At 51.0% G+C, this 18,807-nt stretch overlaps 1 protein-coding gene across 1 annotated transcript; it reads left to right on the forward strand.

Annotated features, from left to right (window-relative positions):
* The first annotated feature begins 3,565 nt into the window (after positions 1-3,565).
* Positions 3,566-4,548, forward strand: LOC146591350 (olfactory receptor 51G2-like). Its single transcript, XM_085313066.1, is given in 2 exon segments — positions 3,566-3,764; positions 3,767-4,548. Coding segments are annotated over 2 exon segments (981 nt in total).
* The last annotated feature ends 14,259 nt before the right edge of the window (positions 4,549-18,807 follow it).

The following is an 18,807-nucleotide window of genomic DNA, read 5'->3' on the forward strand; positions in this document are numbered from 1 at the left end:
GCACCAACTGGGAGCGCAGCAAAAGAAAGCATTTGGGTGAGTGTCAGAGCCTCACTGGAGACAGGCAGTACTTGGAGCTGGCCACTGGAACTGCGCCTTAGAGAGCACATCTAAGAATGGTTTCCATTTGCAGAATGGTTTTCAGATGGACACTTGCTCTTCCAAGGGCTGTTTGCCTCCAAAGCTATTCCCTGCCTGCAAGGAATAGAGTCCAGTGCATGCTGTACCCCCGTTAGTGTTGGTCCAAAGCTCACCCAAGTAAGGCAGAAGTGCCTGGTCATGTGGAAGCCCATCTTCAGGGTGGCTGATGCCACCCCACAGAAGCTCCTGGGCTGTCTATGGGATCATGAGAGCCACTCAATACGAGGCCTGAGTCTGCCTCTCCCCCACCTCTCTCTTGTGGCCGGTGGCTGTGAAAGGGAAACTTCATTGTGCAAGTKAGACTGGGGGACCCAACACAGGGCCCTTCATGGGGTGCACCTGCCCTTATCATGGGAATATCCTTAYGTATCCCTTACCTGCTGTCAAAGGCAGCACCCCAGCAGGTCTCGCTGGGGCCAGAGAAGGTGACATGACTCTTCCCACAGTGCTTTTCATCACTAGCATCCTCTCCCTGCATACTTGGGCTGGGCCTGGTTGAACCAACAGACCCTGAGCATCTTCATAGCCCCTGGGAGAGCGATCCARCACCCTTTGCTGAAGGCTGCTGGCAGAGCACAAATCTGAACTGCGCTGCAGAAGGTGTTTAAGTATCATCAGCCCTGAAAGCGATGCTGATTTGGTTAGAGGAYTGCATTTTGCATGGCAGATGGGCTCTGCAGCTCGGAGCCTCCAGATCTCAACTTCACGCTCTGCATCTGAGACACTCGGGTGCTTCCCTGCGGCAGGCACAAGCCGCTGCAGCGGTTTGGCCGCCGGGAAGTTCCTGCCAGCACGCGCAGCGTTAGAGGAAACGGGGAGAGAAGTGGAGCTTTCCAGCCGCTGCTACCGGCCCTGAGGGACTTTGCAGCACTGCACTATAAACGCCGGCGGGCTGCGTGCACAGCACGGCGGCGGCGGCAGGGCTCACACGTGCTCATCCCTCCCCAGGCCGTTCGCACCGTCCGCAGCTGCCCGAGCAAGGTGAGTTCGCCAGAGGCCTTCACTAGAGAYCCTTAACAACGCCCGTTTGGGTCTGCCTTAGCCAAAGACGTAGCTCTTAGCCCGAGTTCAACCACAATGGACATCCTTTGGCAGTTTTCTTTCTTTTTTTTCCTAATTAGTTCTTCCTTCCTCATTTTTTGATAACTAGAAAATCTCATTTTAACTCCTCTCTCCCCAGAAAGGTCTGGTTTCATTTTCATTTTTTTTTCTTTTAATTCTTCTAAGTATTGCAGCAGCAAATGACATGTAAAATTAAACTCCCAGCAGTTTTGTTTCAGCTGTGTCGAAATGGAGCATTCAGGCAGGTCAGAGGCAGCTCTCAGTTTTGAAAATGCCACGGAGACCACTCACTGCTTCAAAACCCTCCTTTGCTGCTCCTGCCTCCCATGAATAGTGACCCCAAGCAATACATCGGAGCCCTTTCCCAAATCCTCGGGTCCTCCAGGATAYACTGCTGTCAAACACAGCACTCAGTCGCGCCAACAGGTTGTCTCAGCAGCATCTTACCCTTTCCAAAGAGACAGCCAGGAACAGGSTCCTTTCCCCAGCTGGGATAACAAATGTGCAGTCTGAGGGGAAAGAAAAGCTAATAGTAGAGGAGGAATGGCAAATTCTGCAGTAAACCCACACCCCCTTTCACATCCTCAACTTACACTGGTTTTACACCTGCAATGCTCCTTTGGAGCTTCGCTCCGGTGCTCTGCGTGAGGTCTGAGCCAGGCTTCGAGAGCTAATTGATGGAAGATAAAGTGAYTGTATTTTAAGCATGAGGCAGAGGGAAGTGTCCCTTGGTGAGGGTGAAACAATGGGTGGGTCTGTCCCACCACCTTGGTGCAGTGAGACCCCATCCTTCAGTGTCCCATCAAGGTGGGTGCTCAGCCACCAGGCAAGTGAGGGGGACAACCCATCGGGGTGTGTGCCGGCAGCATCTCCAGCCTCGGTGCAGAGACAGCACGGAGGCAGATGCAGGGCTCTGTCCCAGGAGCAACAGAAAGGGAACGGCAGGAGGAGGGTCAGCACTGGGGGTTCGCCAAGGCAGGGAGATTCAGATGCACTTCAGCATTAATCAGGTTTCAGGAGCCCGCGCCACTGCTCAGCATCGGTCCAGGTGTGCTGCTGGCCTGGGTTAACGTTTGCAAGGAAGCACCAGCGCTGCTGACCCTCTGCTGCCCTCCAGCCAGCAGGCTGCAAAGACCCAGCTTGAGCCCTCACGACCCCGCCAGGAGCCAGCAAGCAGCTGGCTTTCCCCTTCAGCAGGACTGCTGTCCGCGTTACTGCACCCTGCGTGGCCGGATAGTGCCTCTCAGCAGAGGACAATTAGCCTGAGCAGAGCTCGCCACCACCAGGGCACGTCAGGGGGGCTCTGCACGGTGCTCCTAGCACACTCCCAGCTGGTGAGCCCGCTCTGACCTTCTCTGGGCCCTGCTGGGCTACACACATCGCCTGAAAGGACCCCACCTACCCCACTGTTAATAGCCGCTTGATCTGTAGATGCTTCTGGGATGTTTTCGGTTTTTCTCTCYATCCCTAATGCCTGGGTCAGGAATGTTTCAAAGGAAACGTTAAGATGCATCTGCTGGACCCTACTGAGGGGCTTTGCTTTCTCCGYTGTAGCATACCCATGGAGGGTATTAGACAGGGCTTTGCAAACCAGCTCACGGTTAAGGGGTGCATCTCCTGTATGGTTCAAACGCTGTATTCGTAAGGGTCCAGGCACACTTGAGCACGAATGTACTCCTGAAACCAGGAAATAGGAGAGAAGCAACTGAAAATGGCTGAGTGGRGGGATGAAGGGTTGTATTGCTCCTGCTGGATCTTTTGCCTTCCCACCAGTACCTCTGAAATTAGTGACTAAGAAATGGTGGCTCGGTCGCTTTGCATTGAGAAACRGGTCAGGCCTCAGGAGGTGCGTGCTATCAGACACGCAGTCCTTCTGAACAAACCAAGCTACTCTCCTGAGTGGCAGAGTCAGGAACTGCCAGGAGCAGCCCTTTTGACCCTCTTAACTAAATAATAATAAAAGGAGTCTTTTTTAGCAAGGAGGAGTAATTTTTCCTCTTGTCTTCTTTGAAGAAATAGAGGCATGAAAAAATGAGAGTGAAGGTAGCTTTTGGGGTACCAGCTGTAGGGGAAAAAAAATTGGCAAAGAAGTGGCAGAAAATTTCCCAGTTCTACTCTGCTCAATGAAACTTTTGTATTATGGAAAGTGAGGAAATCTAGACTAAAAATGTTATGAACCTATTCCACTTAATGAAGTAYTTGAGCCTGCAGTAAGAGTAGCCTCAGAAAGCCAAGATGTTCCTCCAGAGCTGAGCCTGCAGGTTGTAGAGCAGGAGCATGGCTCAGATGATGTGCCTGCAGGCTCTCACGCTCCCACTCACTGTTCACAYCTGCTTTTTGCAGCGCTGCCTCCCTGCCGGAGATGATACAGCCGGAGATGCAGGACACTGGTCCCAGTGCCAACATCAGCATATTTCCCCCTCTCACTTTTCTCCTGACRGGCATCCCGGGACTCGAGCACAGCCTGCACTGGCTGGCAGTGCCCGTGTGCTCGCTGTACCTCTTGTCTGCTCTGGGGAATGGCACAGTCCTCTTCATCATACTGACAGAGCCGAGTCTCCACACCCCATGTATCTACTCCTGCTTATGCTGGCTGTGGCAGACCTGGGCCTGTCCACCTCCATCCTGCCAACAATGCTTGGGGTATTCCTGTCCGACTCCAGAGAGGTCACCTCTGACGCTTGCTTCTCTCAACTCTTCTTCATTCATGCTTTCTCCATCATGGAGTCCTCCGTGCTTCTGGCAATGGCCTTTGACCGCTTTGTGGCCATTTGCTACCCTCTGAGATACAACTCCATCCTGACCAACACCAGGGTGCTTCAGATTGGCCTTGCGATCACAGTCCGGGCCATTGCTCTGCACATCCCCCTCCCTTTCCTCCTCCAAAGGCTGCCGTACTGCCAGACCAGCATCCTGTCCCACTCCTACKGTCTCCACTCAGATGTGATGAAACTGGCCCGTGCTGGCTCCAGGGAGAGTATGTACACTCTCTTCATTGTGCTCAGCACCATGGGCCTTGATCCGGTGCTTATTATCTTGTCCTATGTCTGGATCCTGAGGAGCATTTTGGGCCTCATCTTGATGGAGGAACGAGTCCGGGCACTGAGCACATGTCTCTCACACATCTCTGTGGTGCTGCTCTTCTACACCCCAATGCTGGCTTTGTCCCTCATCAATCATCTGGGCCTTCCTACTCCTGCTATCACCCACAGCCTCCTTTCCTTCCTCCACTTCCTTGCCCCACCAGTCCTTAACCCCATGCTGTACTACATGAGAATGAAGGAGATACGGGGACAGGTTGCCAGACTGTTTCTGCAGGCACAGGGGACCTGGGGGAGACACTGAGAGGGGACCAACCTGGCACAAAATGTACATGTGAGAGACAGTGAGCAGCATGGCAGGGGCATGTGGGCTGTTCTGACCCCTAACAGAGCACAGGTGGGGACACTGCATTGCAGAAGCCCTCTTGGCCCATTGGCAGATGTTCAGCTCGGTGCATTCAGCAAAGGGACCAATTCCACCATTAGCAAAAAAAAAAAATCACATCAAGCAAACAAGCATCTCACTGTTCACATTTGCAGTGCCCTTSCATGGGTGGGTTAGCTCCTTTCTTCTCTCCTGTGAGCAATCCCGGACCGGGGGGAGGTTGAGACTCCCTTTGCAGGGCAGCTGCCCCGGCTGACTCAGACGCCCACTCTGACATTTGTCACAGCTCAGTGTACRGCRSAGYACAAGGCACAGCCCCTTTGCAGGAYGCAAGAGTGACCCATAGGTACACTAACCTGCAGGAACCCCCACTGCTCCACGCTGCATGCACGTGGTGAGCACATCCACTCGTTCACAGATGACTTTACCAGTGCCATAGATTGCTGCTCCGTGAATGCTTCCCAGGCCACATCGTGTGACATTTGCAGGGATAAAGCTTGAAGTGCGTGAGAAAATGAAGGTGTGTTTAACTTCAGCTGGTACAGATCCCTCTCTAGCTCCCGAAGTGCTCCTGCAAACAAACAGCAGCAAACACCAAAGGGAAGCTGCCCAGTTCCTGCATGTCTCATCTGTGTGGATTCTCTGACCTCTRATCAACCATGGTTTGTTAGCTGTTCCCTCAATAAAGGAAAACAAATAGGAATTTTCACTTTCCCTCACTGCTGGTTGTAATGAAACCTGTAGAAACAGAATGCTTTTAAAGCTCTATCCTCCAGCCAAACTTGGCTGAATTTGGTCAATAGTTCAAAAGTCAGGGGAAGCAAGGAAGGACAGGCAGACAGACATGTCCATAAATCACACATGCGCRGCCACTACAGAAGCTCCTTATCACTCCCATGCTACCTAGGACAAGAGTAGTCATTTATAATATTCCCAAATGAATATGTGGAATTTGAATATTAGGCTTGTCCCAAACTGGTAAATGTTGCAGTTGTTCAATGGTCCAGCAGCCTGCACATTCCCTACAGCCTGTACATGATTTCCTCAAATAACTCTGGTTACTGATAGCCCCCTTCAATCATTTTCACCCTCTTAGTGTTGAGGATTAGACATGTTCAGATTTTTGTTTCAGTTACCTTTTGTTTGTCTCAATTGCAGAGCAAATCAGATATGAGGGTTCCTCAACGGTCAGAATAAAGAAAGCTCATAAAAGAATCAAAGCATTAATTTTCCCTTAAGCTCCAAACTAGCAATTTCCTARTTTTTAAGGCAGCTGCATGACTTTTAAGTATCCAATGTGTAATTTCTTAGTTTTAGGACCACTGAAACTCCACACCCCCCTTCTTTTGACTCATTCATTAAGGAATATCAGCTGACTACATCTGCCAATTAACAAAATGACAAAGGAGTGACGGGCAGAACCAGATGCCAGCCTCACATGCTGTCAAGCAGAGACCCTTGGAATGGTTGTTCCCTTAATAAAGTCTTTCATTAACAACCYCAAATCTCATAATTTCTCCTGGTCCACTCTGCCACCTGAGAGTCAAACACTGCGGGAACATCGTTTCTTTGCTGGTGGAGCYTAGTCCATCTGACTAATGCTTACACCATGACACTAAGTGCCCAGCACATACATCTCAGAGGTAATTCTTGCAAGGCCATCAAGAGCAAGACAGGTGCTGCCAGTCCTCTGCTACAGCCAGCACAGAAGGGTAAGCTCAGATCTCCTCAAAAAACTCTGAAGTGAATAACTGCTCGATTACTRTCTCAGTAAGATGCACAACCTTTCATCCCTTCTCAGCCTAGACTTACAGAGGGTATTGCTGTGCACTGGATAAACAGATGCACCGCTGCACTTTAGAAGTGACTACAAGGCTTTAAGAGACTTTGAGAGATCACACAATTCTCATTTTTTACAGTATAGGGTATGTGACTGCTAATGTTGCAATAACTCATGAAAGGAGCTGGAACAGGCAGAGACAAGCTTTGTAGCAGTAAAATATTTTTACATCTTCCTTACCACAGTCTTATGGCTAATTTATAGCAGGCTGAGCCACACTGAAACCCTTGGACAACATCCAAGGAGCAGAAAGTTGTGCTCACACCTCATTCCAGACTCCATAGCTCATTGCCAAGTCTCATACACAGAATAGACACAGACTGGAGATGTCTGACCCAGTACCCTGAGCCCAGATCTCCTTTAACTCAAACAAGCCTGCTCATCCCTTCCCAGCTAGAAAGACGAAATCAAGAAGCATCTTTGCACAGCCAAGGCTTCTGTGCMAGGCAGGAGGAAAGCCTAAATGGGAGCAAGCATGCTCTTTCTCCTCTTTGCAACACCTTATTGCAGGACTATCTGCTGAAGCATCAGCCCAGGTTTTGCCCTCAGTGAAGCAGTTAAGCAAGGATGAGAAATGCTTGCTTCAGCACGAGGAGGGACCAGCATCTCCCAGGGATGTCACAGCATGGCCAGAAATAGGCTAGCCACCCAGAACCTCTTTACTGCTTTAGCACAGAACTCACCAGTTTACAGGTCTGCACACCAAGYACAGCAGTGGTGTGATTCAGCTCCATCACACAAGGAGACATCACCCAACACTGAGAGCTTTCAGCTGCCCACCCTTTGTGGTGTAGCAGAGCCAAAAGCCTCACAGGGCTCCTTCCTTCTTGTGGTAATGCTGTACATTTCCATGTTTCAGGATCATCAAAGCACTACCTGAGGGATGCTAGACTACAGCATGAGGCACATACACCTGCATCCAACCATTAAATTGTTCATAACCTTCCCCATAAACTTTTGTTCCAGTGCACACCTCAAAATTTCTTGGTGCTTTGCAATTTGCATTGTATTGCATACAAAAAATAAATCACAGAGGAATGAAGACAGCTGCAAGGAGACAAACCCTGCTTTTTTTAAACCCTGAAAATTCATATGTCAGGAGTTAGCTTTGCTAACTCTCAGAAACTAACTTCTCAGAAACTAACTAACTCTCAGAAACTAACTTCTCAGAAACCTGTGAAGTGATAAAGACGTGATGCACAGCATGGTACCGCAACCTGAGAGTCTGGTTATCTGCTGGTGTGCTTGTCCATGGACTCTGGAAGTGGAGAGGAGTCTGAATGGTCCAAGAGCAGGGGAAGAAGGCCTTCTGTCCCCAGCTGTGTAACTAATGCTCCTGGAAATCTCTGCACACTGCMGCAAACCCATTTCTGCTGCATGCATGCACAGCTGCCATGTCCTGACAGCTCTGCAGAAATGACTAGCCTACACCCACGGCCTCACACAGGATTTTGCCTCCAGGCTTTATCATAATTAAAACCTCACCTAGGAGGCAAATGCACGGAACTCATTCACCTAGGTTCTTAGCCTCTTCTACTAAAATTACCCATTTTGGTTAAAATACTGAAGAACCATCAAAGTAGGACATAGCAACAGGATTCTCCAGTCCAGAGGAAAGCCCCAGTCATCAACCGAGGGACTTATGCCACAGCCCAGCAAATACTGGAGATTTCCACGGACAGCCTCAGCAGGAGAGAGCCTCCCACCCCAGTAAGCTGAGAGGGGGGTAAAGCCCTTGAAGTTGTACCAGAATCTGAGCTTAAATCCTCCTCATTCACATAGGAGTGCTTTAACCACTGGACTACGTGTAAGAGAGCATCAGTACGTAGTGTCCTGCTTTCCTGGCACCGTACACCAGCCAGGCTCCTCAGCTACGAGCCCTAAGCAGCTCGCTRTCCAGCACCTCTACCCTACACTCAGCATTTCTTGCCCATAGCTGTTGCAAGCCCTGCACTGAAACTAACTTCCTCAGAGCTAACAGAAATAGGAAAGCTGCATGAACTAAAATTCAGAAATGCACCAGCACCCTCACCCTCGTGTGGCCCCTGGCCCCTACGGGGTCGCTTTCCCGTGAGTCCTGGGGGCACGCCGCGGGCTGCGGGGGGTGCCGGGCGCCGTGCTCGCCGGCMGTCCTCCCCGCGCTGGCTGGGGCTCAGCTCGGGCTGTGCGCAGGGAAAGCAGAGGCCCCGCTGGAGGTTCAGACACCTCCACAGGCACCTCCCRGCGTGCAGAAGCCACCACATCCCTGCCACCTCCCTGCAGCTCTGCTCAGCCCGGCGACGCCGCGGGGGGACACGGAGCGGGGTCTCCGGTGCGTGGCGGAGCGGAGTGGTGCCACGCGGGAGGGATGTGTCCGGGGTGCTGAGCCTCTCCCGGAGAGGAGCGGCGGGCTCCGAGGCTCTTTCTCCTTCTTGCTGCAGGTCGCCGGAGGTGAAGGAGCGTCGCCCGAGCACCGTGCTCGGGGGAGCCCTGCCGGGGGGCTCGGGCTGCCCGCGGCCAGGCTGCGGGTGGAGGAGAGCTGCCGGGGGAGCTGCCCGCAGCAGAGCGGCGCTGGACGGGACCCCCCGGGCAGCGCTCGGGAGCCGCTTCGCCGTGGGACAGCGCGCGAGCACCAGCCGCTGGAGCCGGCGCCGCAGCTCCTTGCTTGCGTGCACGGCGAGCCCCAGCTGCCCCAGCCTCACCTCCCTTCGGCTCCTCGACCAGGCTGTCAGCTCCGACGGYGCCAAAATACCTGGGGCGCGTCCGCTCCGCCCCAACACCACGGGGCTTTGGGGAACGGCGCCCACCACCAGCTGCTCACGTGGGCTCTGCGCTCTCAGAGCCAGCCGGGTCGCCAGGTGCCGCACCGTGGAGGCCTTGGTTTCAGCAGAGTGGGAGGTCCCTCTGCCCCAGCCCTTGCCGGGTGCTGGCGGGAGGGGTCCAAGTCTTGGCGAGGGAAACGGCCCTGAGAACCACGGGGTTGAGTGGCCGGCTGCAACAGCACCTTTGCCACCAGCTCCCTGCTCATGCAGAGAGGCAGGGCCATTGGGGCATCCCGGCGCCTCCTCCACAGGCGTCCAGCCACCTCTGCTCTTCCCTGCAGTCACTTGCATCTTTCTGTGCGGTGGAAGCAACCCGCCGGCAGCCGTTGCTGCCAGCTCTGTAACCCCCACCCCTTTCTTGCAGGCTGGCAGCATGCAAATCCTTGTCTCAGGCCCACCAGCTGCTGAAGAGGYGCTTGGCCACTCAACAGGTGAGTTCTGAAGAGAAGCGGAGGAGCTGCCTTCTCACCGAGAAGCAGCAGCTCCTCCGGCCCTTCTCGCCAGCTCTGGGGTAGGGACATGCTCAGATAGTGGAATCCCAACTGCAGCCACTGCAAGCTGCCCAAGCGACACATCTGCCTTGCAGGGACCCCAGGAACCTCTGCCATGCCCCAAACCTCAGCACGTGCCCAGCACCCCGCTGTTATTGCTGTGCCCTGCGTGTTGCCCTGCTCTGGGAGGGAACAGTCACGAGCACGTCCAAAGAGCAGGAAAGCTGGCGTGCTCGGAGGGATGGTCCCAGCTTTACAGCTGAGGTGCTTCTTCCCTCAGCAAGCCCTTCGTTGGCCCTGCTGCGGTGGAATCGCTGTTTCCTCACACAGCTCTCCTCCTCATTTGGCATCATCCAGCCCTGCACACACGCACCAGGCAGCAGAGCTCTCTGCTCCCGATTTTTGAACTCAACTTCTGCTTTCCTCTTGCTTGCAGCAGCTGAGACTAAGAAAAGAAAGAGGTGGATAGCGTGGCCTTCTGCTTGGAGGTGAGGCTTGGCCAACGGGGACAGCTCAGCACAGCCGGCCTCCAGCCTTGAGCAGCCTCTCTTTGGTCAGCCTCTGGCTGCTCTTTGTGGCGAAGAGAAGACCCTACCCCAGCCAGTCCAGGTAAGCCAGCCTCGCCATGTAGCCCTCCCACTGCTGGCCTGTCACACGAGGCAGCATCGCCAACACTTGGGCTGTGGCTCGCAGGAGACAGGGCATCTGGGGGCCTGACCTCCATGCTCACTTCCCACCAGCAAGGCATGAAGGTCAGGACCTCAGCTAACCGGCCTTGCTGCACCCAAGGAATCAGCTGATCTTGGAGAAAGAGACCCTAGGAAAACCACCTGCCATCCAGCCTCCACAACTCTCAGCTGGCTCTGCCCCMACAACATCCTCCAGCTACTCCCTGGAGAGCTGCTGCTGCTGTCCTGCTTCCCAGTGCCCCTCCATGGACCTCCTGGGAGCTTCTGCCATTCCTGCTTGCTGCTTGTGGGCTTCAAAACTGCAAGAAAGAGGAGGAGATCGAGAAACAGGATGTAGAGAAAGAGAAGGAGATGGAGAAAAAGCAAGATGAAGATGAACATCAGGAGCAAGAGAAAGAAAGCAAGAGAAAGAGGAAGGGAAAGAGAAGAGATGGAGATTACAGAAATGTAGGGAAAATAAAGGGGGAAGAGAAGAAAGAAAGAAAAGCTATAGACAGTCAAGAGAAAGAACAGAAATGGAGAGAAAAGAAAGGAAAAGAAAAGAGCAGGGTGAGAAAAGAAAGGATGAAGGAAAGGAATGTGGAAGGAAAGAAAGAGGAAAGAAAGAAAGTGAAGAAATGGGAGAAAAGGGAGAGTAAAAGGGGGGAAAGGGGTGAAGAAAAGAATTTTGAGAAAAGGGGAGAGAAAGAGAGAATAAAGAAAGAGGGAGAAAGGAGGGGAAAGAGGAAGAAAAGTGAGGGGAAGAAAAAAAGCAAACAAAAAGGAGGGGAAAAGGTGCAGGAAAAAAGGAGGAGGAAAAGGGGGAGAGGAAAAGAAGAGGAAAATGGGGAAGAAATGTAGGGAGAAAAGAGAGGGAGAAAATAGGAATAAAAGAATAGGGGAGAAAAATGGGGGAGAAAAAGGGGGAGGAAAAATGCAGCAAAAAGGGGAGAACATGAGGGAGAAAAAAAGTGGGTAGAAGAGTCGGGGAAGGAAAATGAAGGTGAGATAAGAACAGAGGACAAAAAGGGATAAAAGTTGGAAGAAAGAAGATGTCTATAAGAAAGGGGGAGAAAAAAGAGGGGAAAGGGGAAGAAGGAAATAGGTAGATAACTAAGGGGTTGATAATTTAGATAACTAAGGGGTTGATCGAAGAGAGACAGATTAGAAAGGAGGAGATAAAAAAAGGAGAGATAGGAGAGGGAGGGATAGGAAAGGGGGAAGGAAAAAGGAGGATTAAAAAAGAAGAGAGAACACAATGAGGGGGGAAAATCCCAGGGGAGAAAAAAAACAGAAGAAAAAGAGAGTAGAAAAGGGGGGGGGAATAAAGATGAAGGGAAGAAATTAAGGGGTAGAAAGCCAAAGGAAGAAAAGAAAGGGGAAGAAGAAAGTGAAAGCAAAGGAAAGACAGGAAATGAAAGACAAGAAAAGGGAAAAAAGGAAAAAGGAAGGGAAAAAGGGGAAGGGGAAAGGAAAAAGGAAAGTAAAAGGAAGGAATTAAGGGGAAGGAAAAAGAGGGGGGAATAGGTGGAAGAAAGGAAGTGAGAAGAACCAGGTGGGAGAAAAAAAGGTGGAAAAAAGAGGGGGGAAAAAAGGGAGGAAAAAAAAGGAAAAAGGAAGGAGAAAAAAAAAGGAGTAAAGGGGGAGCAAAGATAGGAGAGAAAAGGGGGGCTAAAAGGAAGGAAGAGAATGGAGAAAAAGGAGGGAGAAAAAAGAGGAAGAAAATAAAGGGGGTGATGGGAAAGGTGGAAAAAAGAAGGGGAAARGGGAGGAAAGAAGAAAGAGGTGAAAGGGAGAAAAAAATGGGAGAAAAGCATGTGAGAAAAAATGTAGGAAGAAAAACATGGGAAGCACAATGAGAGGAAGTAAAGGAGCAGAGGAAAGAATGGGGAAGAAAGGAGGAAGAAAAGGGTGGAAAGAAAGGAGGAAGAGAAGAAAGAAAAGAAAGGAAAAGGGAAAGAAAAAAGGAAAGGGGGAAAGGGAGGGGGAGGAACGAAACCCTGTGGCAGCGTCCTTCGCACCTTGCAGGAAGGGGAACGGGGCCGGGACGGGCAGTTTGCTTTTACCCGTGGGAACCCATCCGCGGTAAGCACTGAGCTCCCTGTTCAGGGCCCGGGGAGCCTTGGACCAGGAGCAGGGGGCTCTGGATTTGCTCCTGCGCAACTTAGCTGCRGTAAAACACTCTTCTGCAGGACTGTTTGGCGGCTCCTCGTCTCTCAAACATTCGGGCGCTACGTGTCTTCTGCTGACTTTCAGACAGTTCTGTAGGGCGCCGTCCTTGGCAGGCAGCCAAATGAGAGATGCCCGCTGCCACCCGCAGAAGGCATTGGCCATTCTCGGCAATCTGCAGCTCTTCCACTGCATGGCTTTCAGCTCTCCCTTGCAGAAACCAGAAGCATTTTGTCCTTTTGACAAGCAGGGGCAGGAAGATGGTGCATTGGAAAGACACAGGGGCCACAGAAGCCATCCCAAGAGCTTCCAATTGCCTCTGGGCACAAAGGCACAGATGTCTTTGGGGTCTGGCTCTCTGTACTAGACTAGGGATGCCAGGAAGAGGAAATGCCCATTGCCTGGCCTGTAAGCACCCCAGACAACCCAGGGAGGAGGAGCACAGGCACTCCTCCAAGGAAGGGGGGGATGTCTCTCTTTGGGCCAAGGAGGTGGCCCTGGGCTGACATTACAGCGGCACTCAGCAGGCTTAAGCTTTGCTGTGGTCCAAATACTCATCACACATGGGCCTGAACCTTCCAGTATCTAGGTCCTGGTACGAAAAGAGGGCTTGGTCCTCTGGGAGTCTCTTTCGAGGCACTTCCAACATGCAGAAAGAAAGTAAGAGAGGTGCATTAAACCCAGAGGAGCTCTACATGTTCATAACCAACAAGGGATAGCGCGATGGAGTTGCATCRAACTGTGATCCAGCCCCCCTCAGCTTGTTCTTGCCCTGCCTCAAGTCCAAGAAGCACCATGACTGAACAAGACCTGAATAYAAACAGACTCCACAGGAGATTTATCCCCTCCACTACAGAGAGATGAGATCTCCCTCCATCTCTTTCCTTGAGGATTTGCCCTGTGAGTCCACATACCCCTACATACAGGCATGTACCTGGGAGACTTCCAAAGAGCAGAAGACACAGAAAACAGAGGGTTTTGCTTTAGTGCTCAATGTTTTGCYGTCAGCTCAGAAAACTGTTTTGCTGAGCTACCAGACCACCCGATCACAACCACGGTGCCAGCCCARCCCTCCTGGCCTCCAGGGCTAAGGCACCTGGTTTTCTAGGCTTTGAAAGAACAAAGAGAAGAATGAGGTTGTTCACAGAACTGCAGAATGGTGGAAGTTGGAAGGGACTGTTAGAGATCATGTGGTGCTACCACCCTAGGGTTCACCTAGAGCACATTSCCCAAGACCATGTCCAGACATCTTCTGAGTATCTCCAAGGGTAGAGACTGCACAACCTCTCTAGACAACCTGTGCCAGTGCTCAGTCACTCTCATCACAAATGTTTGTCTTAAATTCATACAGAATTGCCTGTTTCCGATTGTGCTCCTCACCTCTCAGCCTGTCACTGGGCTCCACTGAAAAGAATCTGGCTCCATCTTCTTTACTCCCCTCYTTTTGCAAATGTACRTGCATTGATAAGATCCCCCTACAGGGTTCTCTTCTCCAGGCTGGTCTCTTCCAGCTCCAGTCCCTTCAGCATCTTCATAGCCCTTTACTGGACTCACTCCAGCAGCTCCTCGTCTCTCCTGTCCTGGGGAGCCCAGCACTGGAGCCAGCACTGCAGCTGTGGCCTCACCAGGGCTGAGCAGAGGGGAAAGATCACATCCCTCAACCTGCTGGCAATGTTTTTCCTAATGCAGCTTAGGATACTCATGGCCTCCCCAGCCACAAGGGTGCTGCAGGCTCCTGGTCAACCTATTGTCCACCAGGACCCCAGGGCCTTCCTGGAGATCTGCTTTCCACCTGCCCAGTGCTCAGCCTCTGCTGGGGCCTCCCCAGGGGCAGGAGCTGGCAGTCCCCGCTGTTGAACTTCCTCTCTGCCCATTTCTCCAGCCTGTCAACACCCCTCTAAAGGGCAGCACAGCCCTCTGGTGTGTCAGCCACTCCTCTCAGCTGTGTATCATCAGCACACTTGCTGAGGGTGCACTCTGCCCCATCGTCCAAGTCACTGATGAATAAATGAAACAGCACTGGACCCAGCACAGACCCATGGGCTACACTGCTAGCTGCAGGCCTCCAGTCAGACCTGGTGCCATTGAGCAAAAACCTTGGAGCTCTGCTCTTCAGCCATTTGGCCTTCCACCACAGTGTCTGCTCATGTAGCCCCTACTTCCTCAGCTTGCCCGGGAGCATGTGTGGGAAGACAGTGTTGAAAGCCTTTCTGAAATCAAGGTAGACAACATCCACTGCTCTCTCCTCCTCCACCCAGCCAGTCCTCCCCTTGAGGAAGACTCTGAAGTTGGTGGAGCATAATTTCCTCTTTGGGAAGCTATGCGGACTGCTCCTGGGCACCTTTTTGTCCTTCACATGCTTGGAAATGGGATCCAGCATAGCTACTCTATCACCTTTGCAGAGATCGAGGGCAGACTGACTGGCCTATAGTTCTCCAAGAGCTCTAGCAACTCTGTTCTGGCTGGACCGTGAGCCTGATCCCACTGCTCCTGTCTCCTGCCAGGGCCAAAAGAAGGTGGTGGAAGATGTTGTCTCAGCCATGAAGACACAGTGGTCTTGTCACCAGGCATCCCTGGCTCTGCCAGGGCAGGAGCTCCTTTTGAGTGAGGATGCTAAGGGCCTAGAGACACCGTAGAGTCCTGGAAGGTGTCAGGACAGTAAATGTGTCCACTCTTACCTAGCCCTGCGATTCTTCCCCATATATTATTTTCCAGGTCTCCCCCTGAAATAGAACTGGCTTTGCTACCTCAGTTAAGCTAGTGACTCTCTTAACCTCAAGGCTTTGGTTGCTTGCACTTAATGTGAGTTATATATGGGAGCTGCCACAGGAACTGGTCATTTCTTGGTAACATTGCACAGTAAGTCTGAGTAAGGACAAAATGAAATGGACAGGGAAATGTTTGTATGGCTGAGAACGCTGAGAGGGGATTTGAAAAGCAGCTGGTGACTTTGATCAAGCAACTCGTGTTCTTAATTCCTTGAAATAATAGAACAAGTTTAGCCACGTGCCTCCTGCAGAGGAACCTGAAATCTTATTCTAACCACATTTTGACTGCTTTTATGCCATCTCCAACCCTCTCAGATGCTCTCTGATCCTGACTGGTCACAGGATAGCCAGGATAGGGTTGGTGATGCTTTCCAGGGTTGTTGTCTTTGCACTCCCAACCCTGCTGCTCCTCCAGCTGCTGCGAGGAGCACTCTCTCCCACTCGTTCTATGTTCACCAGGACATGATGAAGCTTACCTGCTTAGACAGGAGAGTCAGCATCACCTCTTTGCAGTCCTGTCCATATTTGGCATTGACTCACTGTTTGTTCTCCTTTCCTATTTTGCCATTGCCTCTGGGGAGGAGAATCTCCAGACCTGTGTCTCCCACCTCTGTGCTGTTCTGATCTTCTACATCCCCCTCATAGGRCTGACCACTGCCCACCAGTTTGGGGAGCATGCTTCCCTGATGGTGCACATCCTCATGGGCTTCATCTATGTCCTCCTCCTCTCCATGCTGAAACCCCATTGTATACAACATCAAAATAACACAGATCTGGCAAAGGATCCTGAAGAGACTGCAGAGCAGCACAGCGCTGTGTGCATGTTGACCATAGCCAAGAAAGAGTAGAAAGAAGGAACCCTGCTCCTGGCCAAATGGGGAGGGGTGCAATTTGTGTTGCGACTTAACGAGCCATGAATGCTGGCAGCTGGTTTCTAGCCATCCTCGCTAGCTCTGTGACACACACACCTGTGGGATTGCTGGCCTCCACCATACCTTGTGCACAATCTGCTGCAGAGATGTACCAGCAGAAAAATGTACAAGGGACATGCCCGGGTACAGACCAGATTTATATTCCTAWGGGCTTAGGACAAATGTTTTACTGGGTGAACCGCCAGGGTGAGGAAATGTGGTATACTTCTGTTGTTATAAAGTGTTGTTCAGGGAGACTTCTCTCTGGGCTGACAGCCTCTGTATCTCCATCTGCATTTTCAGCTCTGGTATCTGACTGCACCTTGGAAAAGATTGGCTATATGAGGAACGTGACACCTCTACCAAAGCCTGAGATGCAGCTGTGTACACTGCTCCCCCTTCCTGTCTGGTGCTTCACGCACTGGGTGAAGTCCTCTTTTGTGGGAGGATTAGGGTTTTGCTCCAGGAATGACCATTTAGCTGGGCTGGGGATGGATTTGGAACCTCTCTGAGGTTAGCAAGGGTACAAAGTTAAGACGGTGTAGTGGTGTCACGTGTGTTGCTGAAGGCCTCACTCTCTGGGCTACACAGATCCCCAGTAGTTTTTTCTAAATCTGGACAGTACAACTGGATGTAGATGCTGGAGTGAACAACTTACCTCCAGCTGCAGACTTTGAGGCAGCTGTGGATGTCCCAATAGGCAGTGAGCCGGTCGTAGCTGCTGGATCATTGACGACTGAGCCTGTGTGCCCCTGAGATAGACATGAGGTTAATCCCTTGGAGCTAGAGCAAGAATAAAAGCCAGGTGTCCGGGAGTGGCATGACTCAGCAGCAGTCCCAGCCAGGCTGTTTGGTGTCATTGCCTTTCCTTTGGCTCCCTAGGGATCAGCACAGGCAGTGAGTAGCATTGAAACAGATCTGCAATCAGCTGAGCATATCAGGTGGATGAACATACTTCATGGAGATGCATGAGACTGCTTCATAGACACTGCTGCGCAGTCCCCTCAGTGGACCTGCCTGCAGCCAGGACGAACTCTGCAACAGCTCCTAGTCCTCCAGGGTGACAGTCACTGTTCCCTTCCAGCAGAATTAGGTACGTTAGCAGATTCCTCTACCTTTATGTCTTTAAAAAGCAAAGCAAAGGCTAGTAACCAGATCGTGTTAACATGCCAGGAGACAGCAGCAGGTCTAATCCTAGCAGAATGCTCCACTGGGCAAGCGCAAGCATTCAGAACAGCCCGGTTCTGTTTAGCCCTTCGTAACTTGTGGACCTGGTCTATCCATGCCATGTGGTGCTCGTGGATACAGGGGCTCGGTGCCCTGACCCTCCGGTGTGTGTGTGCTGCCAGGAGGGCACACCCTTGGCCAGAGTAAGAGAAGTGTCAGCTGCATGCCAGCAGGCAGAATCCATTTCTTTTAGAGTCTGGTCTATCCATGGACTCTCTTCTCAGGTTTGACTGTAGATGCTTGGCTCCTACCTGCCCTGCTCTGTGGCTGTGGGTCAAGCGATGTATGGTACTACTAAATTAAAACAAAGCTGCTTCACCTCTCGCAGCTGAGTTCCAAGATGATATATAAACTACAGTACTGTACATAGACTGAGCTCTCAAATACATTTTTGTGTGTATTGAGCATATTGAAGTTCTTTCCTGAAAGATCAAACATTTAAAGTTCTCTGTCCGCAAATGCACAGCTGAATTATAGGAGATAGTGAGTGTCCTAGAGAGCCATATCTTACTACACTTCAGTGAGCAGACTGCGTAGTACTTGGCAGATGGTCTTCTGTTCCTCACCTGATACCATGGACAGTGAAGACAGCCAAACATCTGCTGCACCAAGGACTGCTATTGGCAGGAAGTCACCAATCTTTTTTCTGCTGGAAAGAATTGCCTTTTCTATCAGCCTTGCACAAAACTTGAGGTCATTTTCAGATAAAAAAAAAAAAAATCTCCTAAAGAGATCAGAGAGCAAGGAAAATATTTCCATTTTTGTGCAAAATGTTATCCTGTGACTTTTCAATATAATAACAGTGTCACAGACAAAACTTTCAATGCATTATGGGTATGCTAATCTAGGCACTGGTTTCAATATTGCACTTTATAAGACCCCATAGGGCACAAGCATTCTTGTTTTTCATCTTCATCAAAACTACATTTGGCCTTGAGTTCGTCTTGTTTAAATTAGAGAGAAGAAACTCCTCCAAATAAATTGTGTGGAAGAAAGGAGCCTTCACCTAATTCCTCCTCCAAAATTCATCTAAAAAAATCCTCTAAAAAAATCACCAGAGATGGTGAATCCAGCACAGCTTTAATGGAATTGTGGCAATTTTATATTTATAACTGAAGCATTCTTTTGTATCTAATTTGAATTTGTCTCGCTTCAGACTTCCACCACGGCATCTTATTATGTCTTGGTAGCTAGGCTGAAGAGGACTGAGCTAAAATTTTGTCTCTTGAGTAAAGACTTCCAGTTTGTGATTTTCCAGACCTTCAAATTCACTGTGATAATACCTCACAGACTGAGCTCCTTA

The sequence above is a fragment of the Rhea americana genome, unplaced genomic scaffold (assembly GCF_003343005.1).
Source record: "Rhea americana isolate MKP2758 unplaced genomic scaffold, rheAme1 scaffold_376, whole genome shotgun sequence".
Taxonomy (NCBI): domain Eukaryota; kingdom Metazoa; phylum Chordata; class Aves; order Rheiformes; family Rheidae; genus Rhea; species Rhea americana.